Consider the following 16,637-nt stretch of genomic DNA (forward strand, 5'->3'; position numbering starts at 1 on the left):
AGTGCTGCACTGTCGGAGAGTCGGTGCTGAGGGAGTGCCGCACTGTCGGAGGGTCAGTGCTGAGGGAGTGCCGCACTGTCGGAGGGTCAATACTAAGGGAATGCTGCACTGTCGGAGGGTCGGTGCTGAGGGAGTGCCGCACTGTCGGAGTGTTGCTGCTGAGGGAGTGCCACATTTTCAGAGTGTTGGTGCTGAGGAAGTCCCACATTGTCAAGGGTCAATGCTGAGGGAGTACTGCAGTTAGCTGCTGCCCTTTGACCATAACTGAGTTCCCATCTGTGTTCTCAGTTGCATTGAACATAAACAGGGGAGTAATGTGACTAATAGTCATTCCTCCAATAATATCATTGACATGGAATGGTGGGAAAGTTAGATTTTTTTCTGAGTTCACCTGCATTTGTAAAGTATTAGAATCATACAACATGGAAGTAGACCCGCCTCAGGCTGTGTGGAGTTTGCACGTTCTTCCCGTGTCTGCGTGGGTTTCCTCCGGGTGCTCCGGTTTCCTCCCACAGTCCAAAGATGTGCAGGTCAGGTGGATTGGCCATGCTAAATTGCCCGTAGTGTTAGGTAAGGGGTAAAGGTAGGGGTATGGGTGGGTTGTGCTTCGGCGGGTCGGTGTGGACTTGTTGGGCCGAAGGGCCTGTTTCCACACTGTAAGTAATCTAATCTAATCTAGACCCTTTGAGAATGGAGGATTTGAGCTTTAGGAAGAGGCAGGTTAGGCTGGGATGTTTTCCCTGGAGCATCGGAGGCTGAGGGATGACTTTACAGAGTTTTATAAAATCACGAGGTAATGTGAATGGCAGGTGTCTTTTCCCTAGGGTGGGGGATTTCAAGGTAGGGGTCAGAAAGGCTTAATAAAGACATGAGGGGCAACATCTTTACACAGAGAGCAGTTCACATGTTGGTGATTTCCTTGTGCTTTGGGTAGAGGTGTGGGTTTGCTGTACCTCTTGAGACTTTATATCCTGGTTACAGTATGTAGCTGCTGCTGTTACCTCGGTCATGGAAGGGAGTTGCCTATGTAAGGAATTTATGACAAGGTAATTTTCAGATGTTGGGAGATAATGGTGAACTTTGTGTTGGGGTTTCCTGTCTTCAACGTTGCACTCTCTATCTCACTCAGAGTGCTAATGTGCTCACTGTGTGAGCGTGGAGTGGGGAACCTGGTTCTACTGGGGCATCATCTGGGGTAGGGCAAATATTCCAGGGGATAGGAGAAGCTGGCAGAGTGGCACCAGGTGGTTTGCTCCTCCAGACAGTGAGCAGGGCTGATTGACCTCATTGTAATTCTGTGATCAGATCCAGACTGGTACGAGAGGGAAAGCAAGTCTTTAAGTAACGATTTGGAATTTGACAACTTTACAAACTGAAACAGTCTCGAAGCTGATTGAAGGACACTCCGTAGTTGTAGTTGTTTACTTGTCTGGGATGTCATTAACAGTTATTACATCATGAAAGTGTTTCTTGCCAAGTTAATTAGTCAACTTGATTTTCTGTGATTAGTAGAAGGTGAGTAAGCGGGGATCAACAATCGTCCTCTCTGGATGACTCTCAATGTTTTATACAAACGAACACTGATGTTAAGACTGTTGCTGGGAAGAAGGTGCAGGACAGAGGGAGGGAGTTAAGTGTCCTGGGACACTGAGACTGACTGTGGATTGGCAGCGGGTGGCATCTGTACTGGGACTGGTATGACACGTTTTCCTCAAGCCATTGAGGAGGGTTTGAACTAAATTGGCAGGAATGTGGGAACCAGGAGATAATATCAGGGAAAAATACTGAAAAATGCAATCCCTAACCAAGGGCATTGTGGGTCCACCTACAGCACAATGGACAGTAGTGGCTCATCATCACCCTCTCAAAGGGGCAATTAGGGACAGGCAATAAATGCAGGCCAAGCCAGTGATGCTCACATCTAATGAGTGAATAAAAACCACTGGCATTGTGAAAAGTACAAATAGCTGGAGGTGCAATAAGAGAAACGAAAACATTCTCGGGCAGCACGCAGTGTACAAATACAGAGAGTGTAGTAACAGAGATTGATGAGTTACAGATTGCCTTGTGGAAATACTATGTTGTGGCTAAAAATGGAGAGGACTAGGTGTTTAATATTCCTAGTTGCAGGGATTCAGGAATGGTAGGAGGCAGTATTGTTTATGGGAGCACAAGGCAGTGCTGGAGAAAGAGAATGTGAGGGTTCAGACAGCATTGATGTGGCCGGAGCTGAGGAACAAGATAAGAGCAATGATATTGCTCAGGGTAGCCTATAGACCACTTTCCTGATGAAGGGCTCTGGCCCAAAACCTCGATTTTCCTGCTCCTGGGATGCTGCAAGAAGATGGGTCTGGGTGGGTTGCTCTTCGGAGGGTTGGTTGGGCTGAAGGGCCTGTTTCCACACTGTGGGAAATCTAGTCTAATCTAATCTGCCTGACCTGCTGTGCTTTTCCAGCAACACCCTCCCAACACTGATCTCCAGCATCTGCAGTCCTCTCTGTCTCCCTGGGATGATAGTAATGTGAAGGGGGACAGGAGTTCTTGCAGTGTCCTGCCCAGTGACAAAGGCATTACAAGAGTTGGCTGTGTTGGCAATGAGGTGGGCCAAGTCTCAGTGGGGAAACATTGAGAGGACTGTGATCATTTATGATTGGATTTGTTGCTGATGGTGTAATGAATAGTCCAAGCTTTGAACGATGAACTGGGGGTGAGCCAACTTCAGTGAAGCAACAAGGACTGGAGCCAGGCAGCCGTCCTGAATACAAAAGCAGACAGCACCTTGGGCTTTATAAATAGGGACGTAGAGTACAAGGGGAGGGAGGTGATGTCGAATTTGTACAAGACCCTCGTTAGACCTATACTGGAGTATTGTGTAGGATTCTGGGCAGCGCACTGCAGGAAAGATGTAAAAGCATCGGAAAGGGAGTGGAATAGTGGCTGTAGGGATGAGAAACCTGAGTTACAAGGATAGATTGCAGAAGTTGGGGCTGTTTTCCGTGGAAAGGAGAAGGCTCAGAGAAGATTGGATAGAGGTTTTCCTAACCACGAGGGGCCCTGGATAGAGTGTATTGGGAGAAACTGTTCCCACTCAAAACGATTGACAACAAGAGGGCATGGATTTTGTAACTTGCAAAAGATGCAAACGCGAGATGAGAAAACAATGTTTTCACCCAGTGAGAGTCTGGAATACAGTGACTGGAAACGTGGTGGAGGCAAGTCTAGCAGGGGTACTGGGTGGCGGTTTAAAGGGTATGAGGAAAGTACAGGAGAACGGCACTAAGTCATTGAGAGTTAGTGCAGACCTGATGGGTTGAATGGCCTCCTGTACTGTAAGGATTCTGTGAAGAAGGCCATTAGCTCGCCATGTTTGCCCTTTATGAGTGATGGGCACACGACATTGATATCAAGTTTGAAAGGAAAGTTTTTAGATATTGGTGAAGTCACCCTTCACAGGCTTGGAAATAAATTGGCCTCTGAAAACAAGGCTGAGCTGTGAATGATAAACTGAGAGACTAACAGTGGGAAGTGTTGAAGGAATAATTTGATACATAGTGAAAGGACATGGCTGCATTGCAGGGTAATACTTTTGATGATAATACCCAGAGAAGGAGAGGAACAGACAGAGTGTACAAGGATAAAACAAAAGCAGCAAATGGGGTCAAAGGTGAGAGAATGATAAAAAGACAAAATTAATGGCTGTTTATCATAGAATCATAGAATCCCTACAGTGTGGAACAGGCCATTTGGCCCATTGAGTCCACACTGACCCTCTGAAGAGCATCCCACCCACCCTCACTCTATCCCTGTAACCCTGCATTTCCCATGGCCAATCCACCCTGACCTGCACATCTTTGGACTGTGGGAGGAAACTGAAGCACCCGGAGGAAACCCACACAGACAATCGCCTGAGGCTGGAATTGAACCTGCTGCCCTGTCGCTGAGAGGCAGTAGTGAGCAAAGAATAATACAGTATAGGAACAGGCCCTTCGGCCCTCCAAGGCTGCGCAGGCACATTCTGCCCTTCCACACTAAAACAATCTTCAGTTCCAGGATCTGTATCCCTCTATTCCCTTCTATTCATGGATCCGTCCAGGTGCTTCTTGAATGCTGCTATTGTGTTTGCTTCCACCATCTCCTCTGAGAGACGCTTACAGGTCGAAGTTGGAAGGGCAGAAGGAGAGAGAGTCTGCAGTCTGTTTCCACATAGCTCACTGCTGAACTGACTGAAACAAGATTTCAGCTTTTAGGACTGACCACTCCCTTTTCAATATTCAGGTAACTTTTAAAACATGTAAGCTATGGCCTAACATCTCACCTGTTTACGTAGAAACAAAACGGCCTCTCAATACCCTTTCCATCTCTGTACCAAACCAGTCATTTCGGAGTTTTACAAACCCTCTGAAAAGAAGCAGAGGATACAGTATCCTTGAGAAAAGGAACAGCTTTCCAAAAAAAAGGACCAGCTTTGTGACACCTATCCATGCCCCTCATGATTTTATAAACCTCTATAAGGTCATTCCTCAGCCTCTGATGCTCCAGAGAAAACAGCCCCAGCCTATTCAGCCTCTCCCTATAGCTCAAATCACCCAATCCTCGCAACATCCTGACTTCATTTCAATAGATTCTTGTCCTGTCCAATTAATCCTTCACAATTAATCCTTAGTGATCTGGTTTAAAGATATCATTTTTTAATCCTATCACTGAAGAAGGGCATAGATAGGGAGGACAGGAAGAAATGTTTCCTTTTGATGGAGGGATCAATGACTGGAGCATAGATTTAAGGTAAGGGGAAGAAGGTTTAGAGGATATCTGAGGAATAGGTTTTTCACCCAGAGTGTGGTGGGAATCTGGGACTCATTGCCTGCAAGGATTGTACAGGCCAAAACCCTCAGAGAACATAGACACATTGTGCCCGAAACGTCGATTTTGCCTGTCCTCGGATGCTGCCTGAACTGCTGTGCTCTTCCAGCACCACTAATCCAGAATCTGGTTTCCAGCATCTGCAGTCATTGTTTTTACAACCCACCCAGGCCCATTCCCCTACATTTACCCCTCCACCTAACACTACGGGCAATTTAGCATGGCCAATTCACCTACCCTGCGCATTTTTTTTGGATTGTGGGAGGAAACCGGAGCACCCGGAGGAAACCCACGCAGACACAGGGAGAAGGTGCAAACTCCACACAGACAGTTGCCTGAGGCGAGAATTGAACCACAGCCTCTGGCGCTGTGAGGCAATAGTGTTAACCACTGTGCCACCGTGGGCGGCACGGTGGCACAGTGGTTAGCACTATTGCCTCACAGCGCCAGAGGTTGTGGTTCAATTCTCGCCTCAGGCAACTGTCTGTGTGGAGTTTGCACCTTCTCCCTGTGTCTGCGCTAACATCCTGTACAACCACAATATGACCTCTCAACGCCTGTACGCAATACTCTGACCAATAAAGGAAAGCATACCAAATGTCGTCTTCACCATCATCTCTACCTGCGATTCTACTTTCAAGGAACTATGAACCTGCACTCCAAGGTCTCTTTGTTCAGCAACATTCCCTAGGACCTTACGATTAAGTGGATAAGTCCTGCTCTGATTTGCTTTTCCAAAATGCAGCACCTCGCATTTATCTAAATTAAACTCCATCTGTCACTCCTCAGCCCATTGGCCCATCTGATCAAGATCCTGTTGTAATTTGAGGTAACCCTCTTTGCTGTCCACTACACCTCCAATTTTGGTGTCATCTGCAAACTTACTAACTATACCACCTATGTTCACATCCAAATCATTTGTATAAATGACGAAAAGTACTGATAAAGTTTTGGGAATTCAACAGCTAACGTTCGATTATAAGGGCCGAACATAATGTTTTAGGGCATTGAGAATTCAACAGTTCAAAAAAACCTCTATTATAGTGGCTTACTATGATGTTGACTGTGTGCCCACCCTCTGGTAGGCTGAGACCAGAAATCACTGGCTCTGGCAGAACTGTAGGAATTGTCTGGAGCCATAGGTGTGTATTTTGCCCTCAGTTCTCGGGCAAAGCTGTTTGGTCCTTGGGTAAGACTGTCAGCCTTGAATATAGATCTTATTAACTGCCTCCTGTTCCTATTAACATACTTCCTCACCTATTAATAAGTGTTTGCGAAGACAAATAATGAGAATAATACTGGATCTTATTATCTACATCCCTACCTATTAACACAAGATTGTGAATAATACAGTAACAGGCTCATGTAAATAATTCGGTATTTGTCAGAGGAAGATAGCATTACTAGTCATTGTAAAATTGAGAAATACCTGTTTTTAACAATATAATAGCAATCAGCCATGTGATATTAAGAACTTTGTATTAGTCACACCCGAACAAGATATAAAGCATACTGATAAGTATGTACCTGTCTGGCAGGGAGGAAGTTGTTGAGCACAGGAGCCATAGTTTATTTAAGAAGTTGAATCTCTTGTCAAGAGGAAGAAGAAGGCTTATGTTAGGAAAAGATGTGAAGGCTCAGTTAGAGCGCTTGAGAGTTCCAGGTTAGCCAGAAGAACCTAAAGAGGGAGCCAAGAGGAGACATGAGAAGTCATTGGCAGATAGGATCAAGGAAAACCCTAAAGATTTCTATAGCTTTATCAGGAATAAAAGAACGATTAGAGTAAGATTACAGTCAACAGTGTGTTGCTGGAAAAGCACAGCAGGTCAGGCAGCATCCGAGGAGCAGGAGAATCGTCGTTTCAGGCTGGAGCCCTTCATTATGACCTGATGAAGGGCTTTTGCCCGAAACGTCGATTCTCCTGCTCCACGGATGCTGCCTGACCTGCTGTGCTTTACCAGCACCACTCTGATCTAAACTTTGGTTTCCAGCATCTGCAATCCTCACTTTTGCCGAGATGGGATTGAGGTTCACAAGGGGGAGGTGTTAGCAATTCTGGAAAGTGTGAAAATAGATAAGTCCCCTGGGCAGGATGGGATTTATCCTAGGATTCTCTGGGAAGCCAGGGATGAGAATGCCGAGCCTTTGGCTTTGATCTTTATGTCATCATTGTCTACAGGAGTACTGCCAGAAAACTGGAGGATGGCTAATGGTTGTCCTCTGTTCAAGAAGGGGAGTAGAGACAACCCTGGTAATTATAGATCAGTGACCCTTACTTCGGTTGTGGGTAAAGTGTTGGAAAAGGTTATAAGAGATAGGATTTCTAATCATCTAGAGAGGAGTAAGTTGATTAGGGATAGTCAACACTGTTTTGTGAAGGGTAGGGCGTGCCTCACAAACCTTAGTGAGTTCTTTGAGAAGGTGACAAACAGGTGGATGAGGGTAAAGCGGTTGATGTGGCGTATGTGGATTTCAGTAAGGTGTTCAATAAGGTTCCCCGCGGTAGGCTACTGCACAAGTTCCCTGATGAAGGGCTTTTGCCCAAAGCATCAATTTTCCTGCTCCTCGGATACTGCCTGACCTGCTGTGCTTTTCCAGCAGCACTCTGATCTTGACCACTGCACAAAATACGGAGGGCATGGGATTGAAGGTGATTTAGTTGATTGGATCAGAAATTGGCGAACTGAAAAAAGACAGAGTGTGGTGGTTGATGGGAAATGTTCATCCTGGAGTTCAGTTACTAGTGGGGTACCGCAAGGATCTGTTTTGGGGCCACTACTGTTTGTCATTTTTATGAATGAGGGCATAGAACAATGGGTGAGTAAATTTGTGGATGACACTAAGGTCAGTAGAGTTGTGGATAGTGATGAAGGATGTTGTAGGTTACAGAGGGACATAGATAAGCTGCAGAACTGAGCTGAGAGGTGGCAAATGGAGTTTAATGTGGAAAAGTGTGAGGTGATTCACTTTGGTCGGAGTAACCGGAATGCAAAGCATTGGGCTAATGGTAAGATTCTTGGTAGTGTAGATGAGCAGAGAGGTCTCGGTGTCCATTAACACAGATCCCTGAAAGTTGCCACCAAGGTTGATAGGGTTGTTAAGAAGGCATATGGTGTGTTTGCTTTTATTGGTAGAGGGATTGAGTTTCGGAGCCATGTGGTCATGCTGCAGCTGTACAAAACCCTGGTGCGGCCACACTTGCAGTATTGCCTACAGTTCTGGTCACCGCATTATAGGAGGGATGTGGAAGCTTTGGAAAGGGTTCACTGGGATGTTGCCTGGTTTGGAGGGAAGATTGTATGAGGAAAGGCTGAGGGACTTGTGGCTGTGTTTGTTAGAGAGAAGAAGGTTGACAGGTGACTTAATTGAGACATGTAAGATAATCAGAGGGTTAGATAGATTGGACAGTGAGAGCCTTTTTCCTCGGATGGTGATGGCTACCACGAGGGGACCTAGCTTTAAATTGAGGGGTGATAGATATAGGACAGATGTCAGAGGTAGTTTCTTTACTCAAAGAGTACGAGGGGCATGGAATGCTCTGCACAAGTAGTAGACTCACCAACATTAAGGGCATTAAAATGATCATTGGATAGGCATATGGATGAGATTGGAATAGTGTAGATTAAATGGGCTTCAGATTGGTTCCACAGGTCGGCACAACATCGAGGGCTGAAGGGCCTGTACTGCGCTGTAATATTCTATGTTCTATGCTATGTGTAATGTACGGAGATTCATTGAGGGTACCACCACAAGAAGGCTGTAAGACACCTTTGGTATCACCCAAAATCTCTCGCCGGCTATCTAGGAATAAAGGTTTGTTTCCCTTTAAACTGAAATTTGTGTCATCCGGAATTAAGAGTCCATATTTGGTGCTGTGACCCGGGATCTCAACATTGGGAACGTCTCGCTGGGCTGAGTAAGTGACTTGAAATTTTGAATCGAACAGATCAGAGTGGTAAGGGTGCCCCAGGCGTTTTACTCCAGACCACTCCTTGTGTTCGGCTAGACAACCTGTTCCTCGCCCAGTGCAACTGGTACCTTGAAAAGATCAAATGAACCACCTGAACCCAGCTTGTAGGTCGGGACAGTTTTGCCTGATTGCTGTAGGTTGCTGTGGGGCTACTCTGTATTTATCCTGTAATAAAACGTTGTGAGTGGGGAACTGGTCGTCACTACCTGATGGATTCAGTTTAGGGAGCTGTCTCTTTCGGATTTGGCGGGCAGAAATTAATATACAATAGGAAAGAGGGCAGGCTCAGTAAATTTCTCACCCCACAGTATTGATATGGCTGATGGAAATTGTTCATAGAAGAACAAGGAGTCATAAGGTAAAATGGGACAGTATCTTTATGTAGTTGGGAAGGGGAACAAGCTGTGAGAAAATACCTGATCGGGAAAATGGTTATAGGCCCTTCTGAGAGATCGGTCATTTTGGTAAATTGTTTGTGTGAATTGGGCAACTTGGTAAATTGTTATATGCAAATTAAAGGACGTCCAGTTTGAATGAGTGATTGTGATCGTATGTGTAGTGAAAGCTTTCATTTGAATGGTGAATTGATTCCAAAATTTTATCTGTAGTGACAGGCCTCCAGTCTGAAAAACAACCCTCCACCACCACCCTCTGTCTTCTACCTTTGAGCCAGTTCTGTATCCAAATGGCTAGTTCTCCCTGTATTCCATGAGATCGAACCTTGCTCACCAGTCTCCCATGGGGAACCTTGTCGAACACCTTACTGAAGTCCATATAGATCACGTCTACCACTCTGCCCTCATCAATCCTCTTTGTTACTTCTTCAAAAAACTCAACCAAGTTCATGACACATGATTTCCCATGCACAAAGCCGTGTTGACTATCCCTAATCAGTCCTTGCCTTTCCAAATACATGTACATCCTGTCCCTCAGGATTCCCTCCAACTACTTGCCCACCACCAAGGTCAGGCTCACCAGTCTCTGGGGAGTTGAGAGTTAAAAATAACAAAGCTAAAATTTTTTTCAACATTTGTTTTTCGGTTTTAGGAATCACTGGGTAGGTGGAGTTGAGATAAAAATTAACTAACATCCAATGAAATTGTAGAACAGTCCATGAGGGCTGTATGGTCACGTGCTGATTCTAACACCCAACTTTCAAAGTATTTTATACAGCAGTGGCAATGAGCTCAGAACATCTCAGGGAGAGCAGTCAAACCAGTGCAGCACCGTTGGAAATGAAGGCACTGCTGTAACATAGGAAATAATTAACATTTCGATAAATAATTAACATTGTGCGAACCAAGTAAAAGAGTGAGACAATTTGGAGAATGTTTCCACTGAGTATATGGCCAGGGTGTGCACTGAGATATGTGACTCTGGATGAAGTCATATTTGGCACAAAATGATGGGAATTTATAGCAAAAAACCCCCACAAAACTGTGATGCAAAGGAAGTGCAAGGAAGCCAGTCTGTGTACCTGAAGCTGTCTGTCCTGCTGGCCTTGTTTAAGGAGCTTTTAAATACCTTAGCCTCAGACCGAGGCTCTCGGACACTTGCCCTCATCACTCGGGTCATTTGGGGTCAGGTTTGCTTTGATAACAATCCTCGGACATGTCAAAAGCACAATATAAATACATGTTGTTGCTCAGTGACCTTAAACTATCACCCCATGAATTACCCATGTAGCAAATTTCACACAATTTGTATGGTGTGATGAGCAGTGTCTAATATTATCAGCAGCGCAATGACCCTTCCAGGTTTATCAAAGATCTGAGTGTTGTTTAGCACAATGCTTGATATGTTGGCTGTCTCAGTTTAGAACTTGTTTGGCAAAAAATTTGAATAAAATTCTTAAATATTGACTGTCTTTTGTAATACAAGCTGCAAACGACTAGTGTTCAGAATCCCATGTTTATTCTTTGTGCTGTGCCATGTTAATTTGGTATTTTCTGATGCCAAGGGAGTTTCCCTCTACGTTCAAAATAACTCACTCTCTGAAAGGTGGAAGTAATTTGCATGTGTATAAAGCAGCTTTGAGATATTGGTTGAGATGTGAAGCATAAATATCACTTCTGAGTATGTTTCTGTGCATGTGAGTCATTTCAGAAGTGTCCCTTGAAGTTAAAGTTCGCATCACAAAGTATATAGAACACAAAGATGCTATTCCACTGTTTTGTTTTCCACTCCTCTTCGTCTTACTCAATCAGCATATTCCTCACTTTCAAGTATTACAGAAAAGCAAGACGCAATGCCATAGTGCATATTGTACTGATCAGGACAAACGCAGCAATGCCCCAAATGTCAATTTCACCGAGAAGACATGAGCCACGGAATGACACAAAATTGTTTGTTAGTTTAGCTGTTAGCCAGCATTTGTGATCCATCCCTAATTGCTATGGAGCCATTTGGTTTGCTTCACTATTCCAGGTGGCATTAAGAGTCAGCCATGGTCTGGAGTCGCATGTAGGCCAGACCTGGTGAGGATGACAGATTTCCTTCCCTAAAGGACATTAGTGGAATAGGTGGGTTGTAATAACAAGAGGCGGTGGTCGCGTGGTTGCCATTAAACTTAGCATTTAATTCCAGGTTTTATTGAATTCAGATTTCACCATCTGCCGCAGTGGGAATTGAACGGAGGACATTATTTCCTGGGGTTCTGGATGACTAATCCAGCCAATTTACCACTGTGCTGTCACCCCCTTCATTGCCTCTGATACAATTCTGATGAGTTTAACTCCTCCGATATCCTTCCTGAGGGATGGTCACAATCTGGGCAGTGCTGTCTGGTTGAGTTTTTTTTCTTACATTTGTACACAGGATGTGAGCATCAGTGGTTGGACCAGCCATTATTACCCATCCCTAAGTGCCTTTGAGAAGGTATTGGTGAGCTGCCTTCTTGAACGGCTGCTGTTTTTGTGATGTGGACATCCCCACCATGCTGTTTGGATGGAGATTCCAGCAGTTTGTCCCAGCAATGTGAAAGGACTGGTGAAACATTTCCAAGTGCAGGCAGCTGAGTGCGTTGGAGAGGAAGTTGTAGGTGGCAGTGTTCCCATGGGTCTACTACCTCTGTCCATGTTGGTGATAAACGTGGCTGATTGGAAGGTGCTGTCAAAGGAATCTCAGTGAGTTCCTGTACTGACTCCTGGAAATGGGGCATTCAGCTTGCAACTAGGCATCGCTGGTAGATAGAGTTAATGTTGAAACAGCTCCACGTACTTGTATTACACTTCCAGAACTCTGTATTCCTACTTGCTTGAAACAAAGACCACATTTTCATTCATTTTTAAACTTATTTTTATGCCTGTCCCCTCCTTGTTTTTAATTTTTTGTTTTGCTATGGTCCTGAGCCTCAATTCTGACCGGGGTCTGATCGGTCTCCAGATTGGATGGGCCAAATGGCCTAAGTCTGCAGCACTGCTGCCTCACAGGGCCAGGGGCCCGGGTTCGATTCCAGCCTCGGGCGACTGTGTCTGTGTGGGGTTTGTGCTTTCTCCCATGTCTGCGTGGATTTCCTCTCACAGACTAAAGATGTGCAGGTTAGGGTGGATTGGCCATGGGAAATGCAGGGTTACAGGGACAGGGTAGGGGAGTGGATCTGGATGGGATGCTCTTCAGAAGGTTGATTTGGGTTCGATGGGCCGAATGGCCAGCTTCCACACTGTAGGGATTCTATGAAGGTCTGTATATTATTACAGCCTATCCTGTCCTACGCACACTGTTGGGAAATCCTGTATTGTAACTGTGTGAAAGGTCAGGAGCACCAGAAAATTATCAAGAATTGGGAAGTTTTAACAACCTGAGCAGGAAGAAAAGGGTTGACAGCAATAAGACATTCTGAGTCATGGAGTCATACAGCATGGAAACAGACCCTTCATGTCCTTTTTAAGCTTCTCTCCACTAAGTTAGATCTCATTCATCTTAGTTCACGTCTCTGAGTTTAGTTCATGTCTCTGAGGTTTAGTTCCTGCGCGGTGTTACTAACAAGAAAAGTCAATTTCCTGAAACAAACCAGAAGGAGAGAGTTGTCCCTGAGTTGAATTTATGATCAAATCAGAGAAAAACGAGAGAGCGATACTTTTCAAGGAGGAGTGAAGCTTTGCTTAAGGAAAGTAAAACACTCATTATCCGAAGAGTAACCCACCCAGACCCATTTCCCTCTGACTGACACGCCTGGCCATCTCTGGACTGTGGGAGGAGACTGGAGCACCCGGAGGAAACCCGCACAGACGTGGGGAGAATGTGCAAACACCACACAGACAGTCGCTCTTTTCAATCTTTATTTGATGCTCGTGAGGATTCCTCTCAAAGCTGATCAGCTCCAAAGAGACAGATGCTATGTTGAATGAGCAGCAACAGGGGTTAGGGTTTGTCTGGAAGCATTGAGTGTATTTGCTAACGTGATTCTACTCTTGACTGCAGGTTTTAGAGAAACTGAGGCCGTACTTGTGTGAGAAAGTCATTGCAGAAAGACATTTTGATTACCTGCGGGCAAAAAGGATATTGTCTAAGGAAGATACGGAGGACATTTCCTCCCAGGTACTGAATAGACGAAAAACTGGAAAGTTGCTGGATTACCTGGCAGAGAACCCGAAAGGCCTGGACACTCTGATCAACTCCATCAGGCGAGAGGGCACGCAGAACTTCCTGGTTCAGAGAATAACAGACGAGGTGCAGAAGATTAAAAACGAAAAGCTGATCCAGAAAGGTAAAAAGAAATAGACTTTCCGGTTCTCCCATCCCATCAAAGGATGCTGTTCTCTTTGCAAAGAGTGGAACCTCCAACATAGTTCAATAACTCAAAAGTTTTTTTATCATTGTGCTTGCTGTGTCCAGCCAGCATTCCCCCTTTACTGTCATTTTGAATCAATTGCGCAAATTCAGTGCAAATTCCAAAGTGCAAAACAACAGTGAAGCCATGGGGAGTTGTTGGATGGGAAAGGTTTAGAGGGATATGGGCCAAATGCAGGCATAAGGGACAGTTGGACCAAAGAATCATACAGCACAGAAACAGACCCCTATGGCTTGGGTCTGCTGAGGTTAGATTAGCTTCCCTACAGTGTGGAAATAGGCCCTTCGGCCCAACAAGTCTACACTGACCCTCCGAAGAGTAACCCGCCCAGACCCATTTCCCTCTGACTGACGCGCCTAACACTGCGGTTTAGCATGGCCGATTCAATCTTTGGACTGTGGGAGGAGACCGGAGCACCCGGAGGAAACCCGCACAGACGTGGGGAGAATGTGCAAACACCACGCAGACAGTCACCCGAGGCTGGAATTGAACCTGGGACCCTGGCGCTGTGAGACAGCAGTGCTAACCACTGAGCCACCGTGCCGCCCAAGTTGAGATATTACCAGACTCTGGCTAGTTGGATTGAAAATCTGGCTTTTTTGAGCTTCTTCTCTAGATATAATGCTTTTATTAGATTAACATTCCTCAAATATTCTTTTCCTGTTAAACAATTTAATTGTAAACTGTGTAGAATCAGTATTCATTCAGTTTGTTCAATCTCTTTCTGTCTCATTTCTTTCTCTTCCACTTGAAGCAGGAAATTTCTCGAGCAGTTCAGAGATGGCCAAAGATACGTCGGAAACCAATAACCTGTCCGTGTTCCCATCCATTGAGTCCAACAATCAGAAGACAGAAGCAAACATCCTCTTTCATCCTGAAGGTGAATACAGTCCCGTGCCATCAGCCTCACCCACACTCTCTCCATTGGATTTGAAATCCCTGTCTTTGTTGGAGAAGGCAAGCACACTGGGCAATGTGGAAACCATGCCGACGACATTATCCCTTCCCAGGCCGGGGGAGCCCGGAGCTCCTTCACTTCCCCCTGAACTCGAAGCTGAAGCTGAGGGAGCCTGTAGTAATTCCAGTGACCCTGGCTTTTTGCCATTACGGTCCCGTGCACCGTGACCAGGTGCCTGCATCGAAAACCCCTGCGTGGTGACCTAGGAGCTTACACAGTGTCTGACTTTTATGATTCTATGTCTTTATTAAATGTGGGTAAGAAACTGAGTGCTTTTGTAAATGTACACAGAGGAACCATGATTATCCAAGTATCAATTATCCAAATTTCGGATTATCCGAAGAAGATCTCAAGGTCCCGCTAGAAGCATTACATCAAAGAGGTGTTTCGACACTGATTATTTATAATGATGAAAAATGAACTTGGCTCACTCAAATGCTGCCGATTACAGATGGGAGCCCAGGCACCATCTCCCAATGACTGACCTCTCGCTCTCTCTCGCTCTCACTCTTGCGCTCTCTCTCTCTCTCCCTCCCTCCCTCCCCCCACACTTTCCCTGGAGTTCTACACAGGAGTGTATCCTAAATCCCCCTTCCCCACATAATCTCTCCAACATTGTCCTACATGGCCAGGGTGGAATCCGTCAAAACGTTGCAGTAAAAAGGTGTGTGGGTGTGTTGGGGGTGTGTGGGTGTGTCCCCCTTCCCCACATAATCTCTCCAACATTGTCCTACATGGCCAGGGTGGAATCCGTCAAAACGTTGCAGTAAAAAGGTGTGTGGGTGTGTTGGGGGTGTGTGGGTGTGTGTGTTGGGGTGTGGGCGTGTGTGTGTTGGGGTGTGGGCGTGTGTGTGTTGGGGTGTGGGCGTGTGTGTGTTGGGGTGTGGGCGTGTGTGTGTTGGGGTGTGGGCGTGTGTGTGTTGGGGTGTGGGCGTGTGTGTGTTGGGGTGTGGGCGTGTGTGTGTTGGGGTGTGGGCGTGTGTGTGTTGGGGTGTGGGCGTGTGTGTGTTGGGGTGTGGGCGTGTGTGTGTTGGGGTGTGGGCGTGTGTGTGTTGGGGTGTGGGCGTGTGTGTGTTGGGGTGTGGGCGTGTGTGTGTTGGGGTGTGGGCGTGTGTGTGTTGGGGTGTGGGCGTGTGTGTGTTGGGGTGTGGGCGTGTGTGTGTTGGGGTGTGGGCGTGTGTGTGTTGGGGTGTGGGCGTGTGTGTGTTGGGGTGTGGGCGTGTGTGTGTTGGGGTGTGGGCGTGTGTGTGTTGGGGTGTGGGCGTGTGTGTGTTGGGGTGTGGGCGTGTGTGTGTTGGGGTGTGGGCGTGTGTGTGTTGGGGTGTGGGCGTGTGTGTGTTGGGGTGTGGGCGTGTGTGTGTTGGGGTGTGGGCGTGTGTGTGTTGGGGTGTGGGCGTGTGTGTGTTGGGGTGTGGGCGTGTGTGTGTTGGGGTGTGGGCGTGTGTGTGTTGGGGTGTGGGCGTGTGTGTGTTGGGGTGTGGGCGTGTGTGTGTTGGGGTGTGGGCGTGTGTGTGTTGGGGTGTGGGCGTGTGTGTGTTGGGGTGTGGGCGTGTGTGTGTTGGGGTGTGGGCGTGTGTGTGTTGGGGTGTGGGCGTGTGTGTGTTGGGGTGTGGGCGTGTGTGTGTTGGGGTGTGGGCGTGTGTGTGTTGGGGTGTGGGCGTGTGTGTGTTGGGGTGTGGGCGTGTGTGTGTTGGGGTGTGGGCGTGTGTGTGTTGGGGTGTGGGCGTGTGTGTGTTGGGGTGTGGGCGTGTGTGTGTTGGGGTGTGGGCGTGTGTGTGTTGGGGTGTGGGCGTGTGTGTGTTGGGGTGTGGGCGTGTGTGTGTTGGGGTGTGGGCGTGTGTGTGTTGGGGTGTGGGCGTGTGTGTGTTGGGGTGTGGGCGTGTGTGTGTTGGGGTGTGGGCGTGTGTGTGTTGGGGTGTGGGCGTGTGTGTGTTGGGGTGTGGGCGTGTGTGTGTTGGGGTGTGGGCGTGTGTGTGTTGGGGTGTGGGCGTGTGTGTGTTGGGGTGTGGGCGTGTGTGTGTTGGGGTGTGGGCGTGTGTGTGTTGGGGTGTGGGCGT

At 46.8% G+C, this 16,637-nt stretch overlaps 1 protein-coding gene across 2 annotated transcripts in view; it reads left to right on the top strand.

Moving 5' to 3' along the window:
- bcl10 (BCL10 immune signaling adaptor) overlaps window positions 1–15,223 on the top strand; it is a 46,499-nt gene extending 31,276 nt beyond the window's left edge. The window contains exons 2-3 of one of the 2 annotated variants that reach the window (XM_043698581.1): window positions 13,253–13,538; window positions 14,380–15,223. In XM_043698581.1, coding sequence (XP_043554516.1) covers window positions 13,253–13,538; window positions 14,380–14,747 — 654 coding nt within the window. In that variant the 3' untranslated portion in view covers window positions 14,748–15,223. Of the gene's footprint in view, window positions 1–13,252; window positions 13,539–14,376 lie in introns of both variants that reach the window. The other variant, XM_043698580.1, reaches the window with a different exon arrangement.
- The last annotated feature ends 1,414 nt before the right edge of the window (window positions 15,224–16,637 follow it).

Source organism: Chiloscyllium plagiosum, chromosome 11 (assembly GCF_004010195.1).
Source record: "Chiloscyllium plagiosum isolate BGI_BamShark_2017 chromosome 11, ASM401019v2, whole genome shotgun sequence".
NCBI lineage: Eukaryota > Metazoa > Chordata > Chondrichthyes > Orectolobiformes > Hemiscylliidae > Chiloscyllium > Chiloscyllium plagiosum.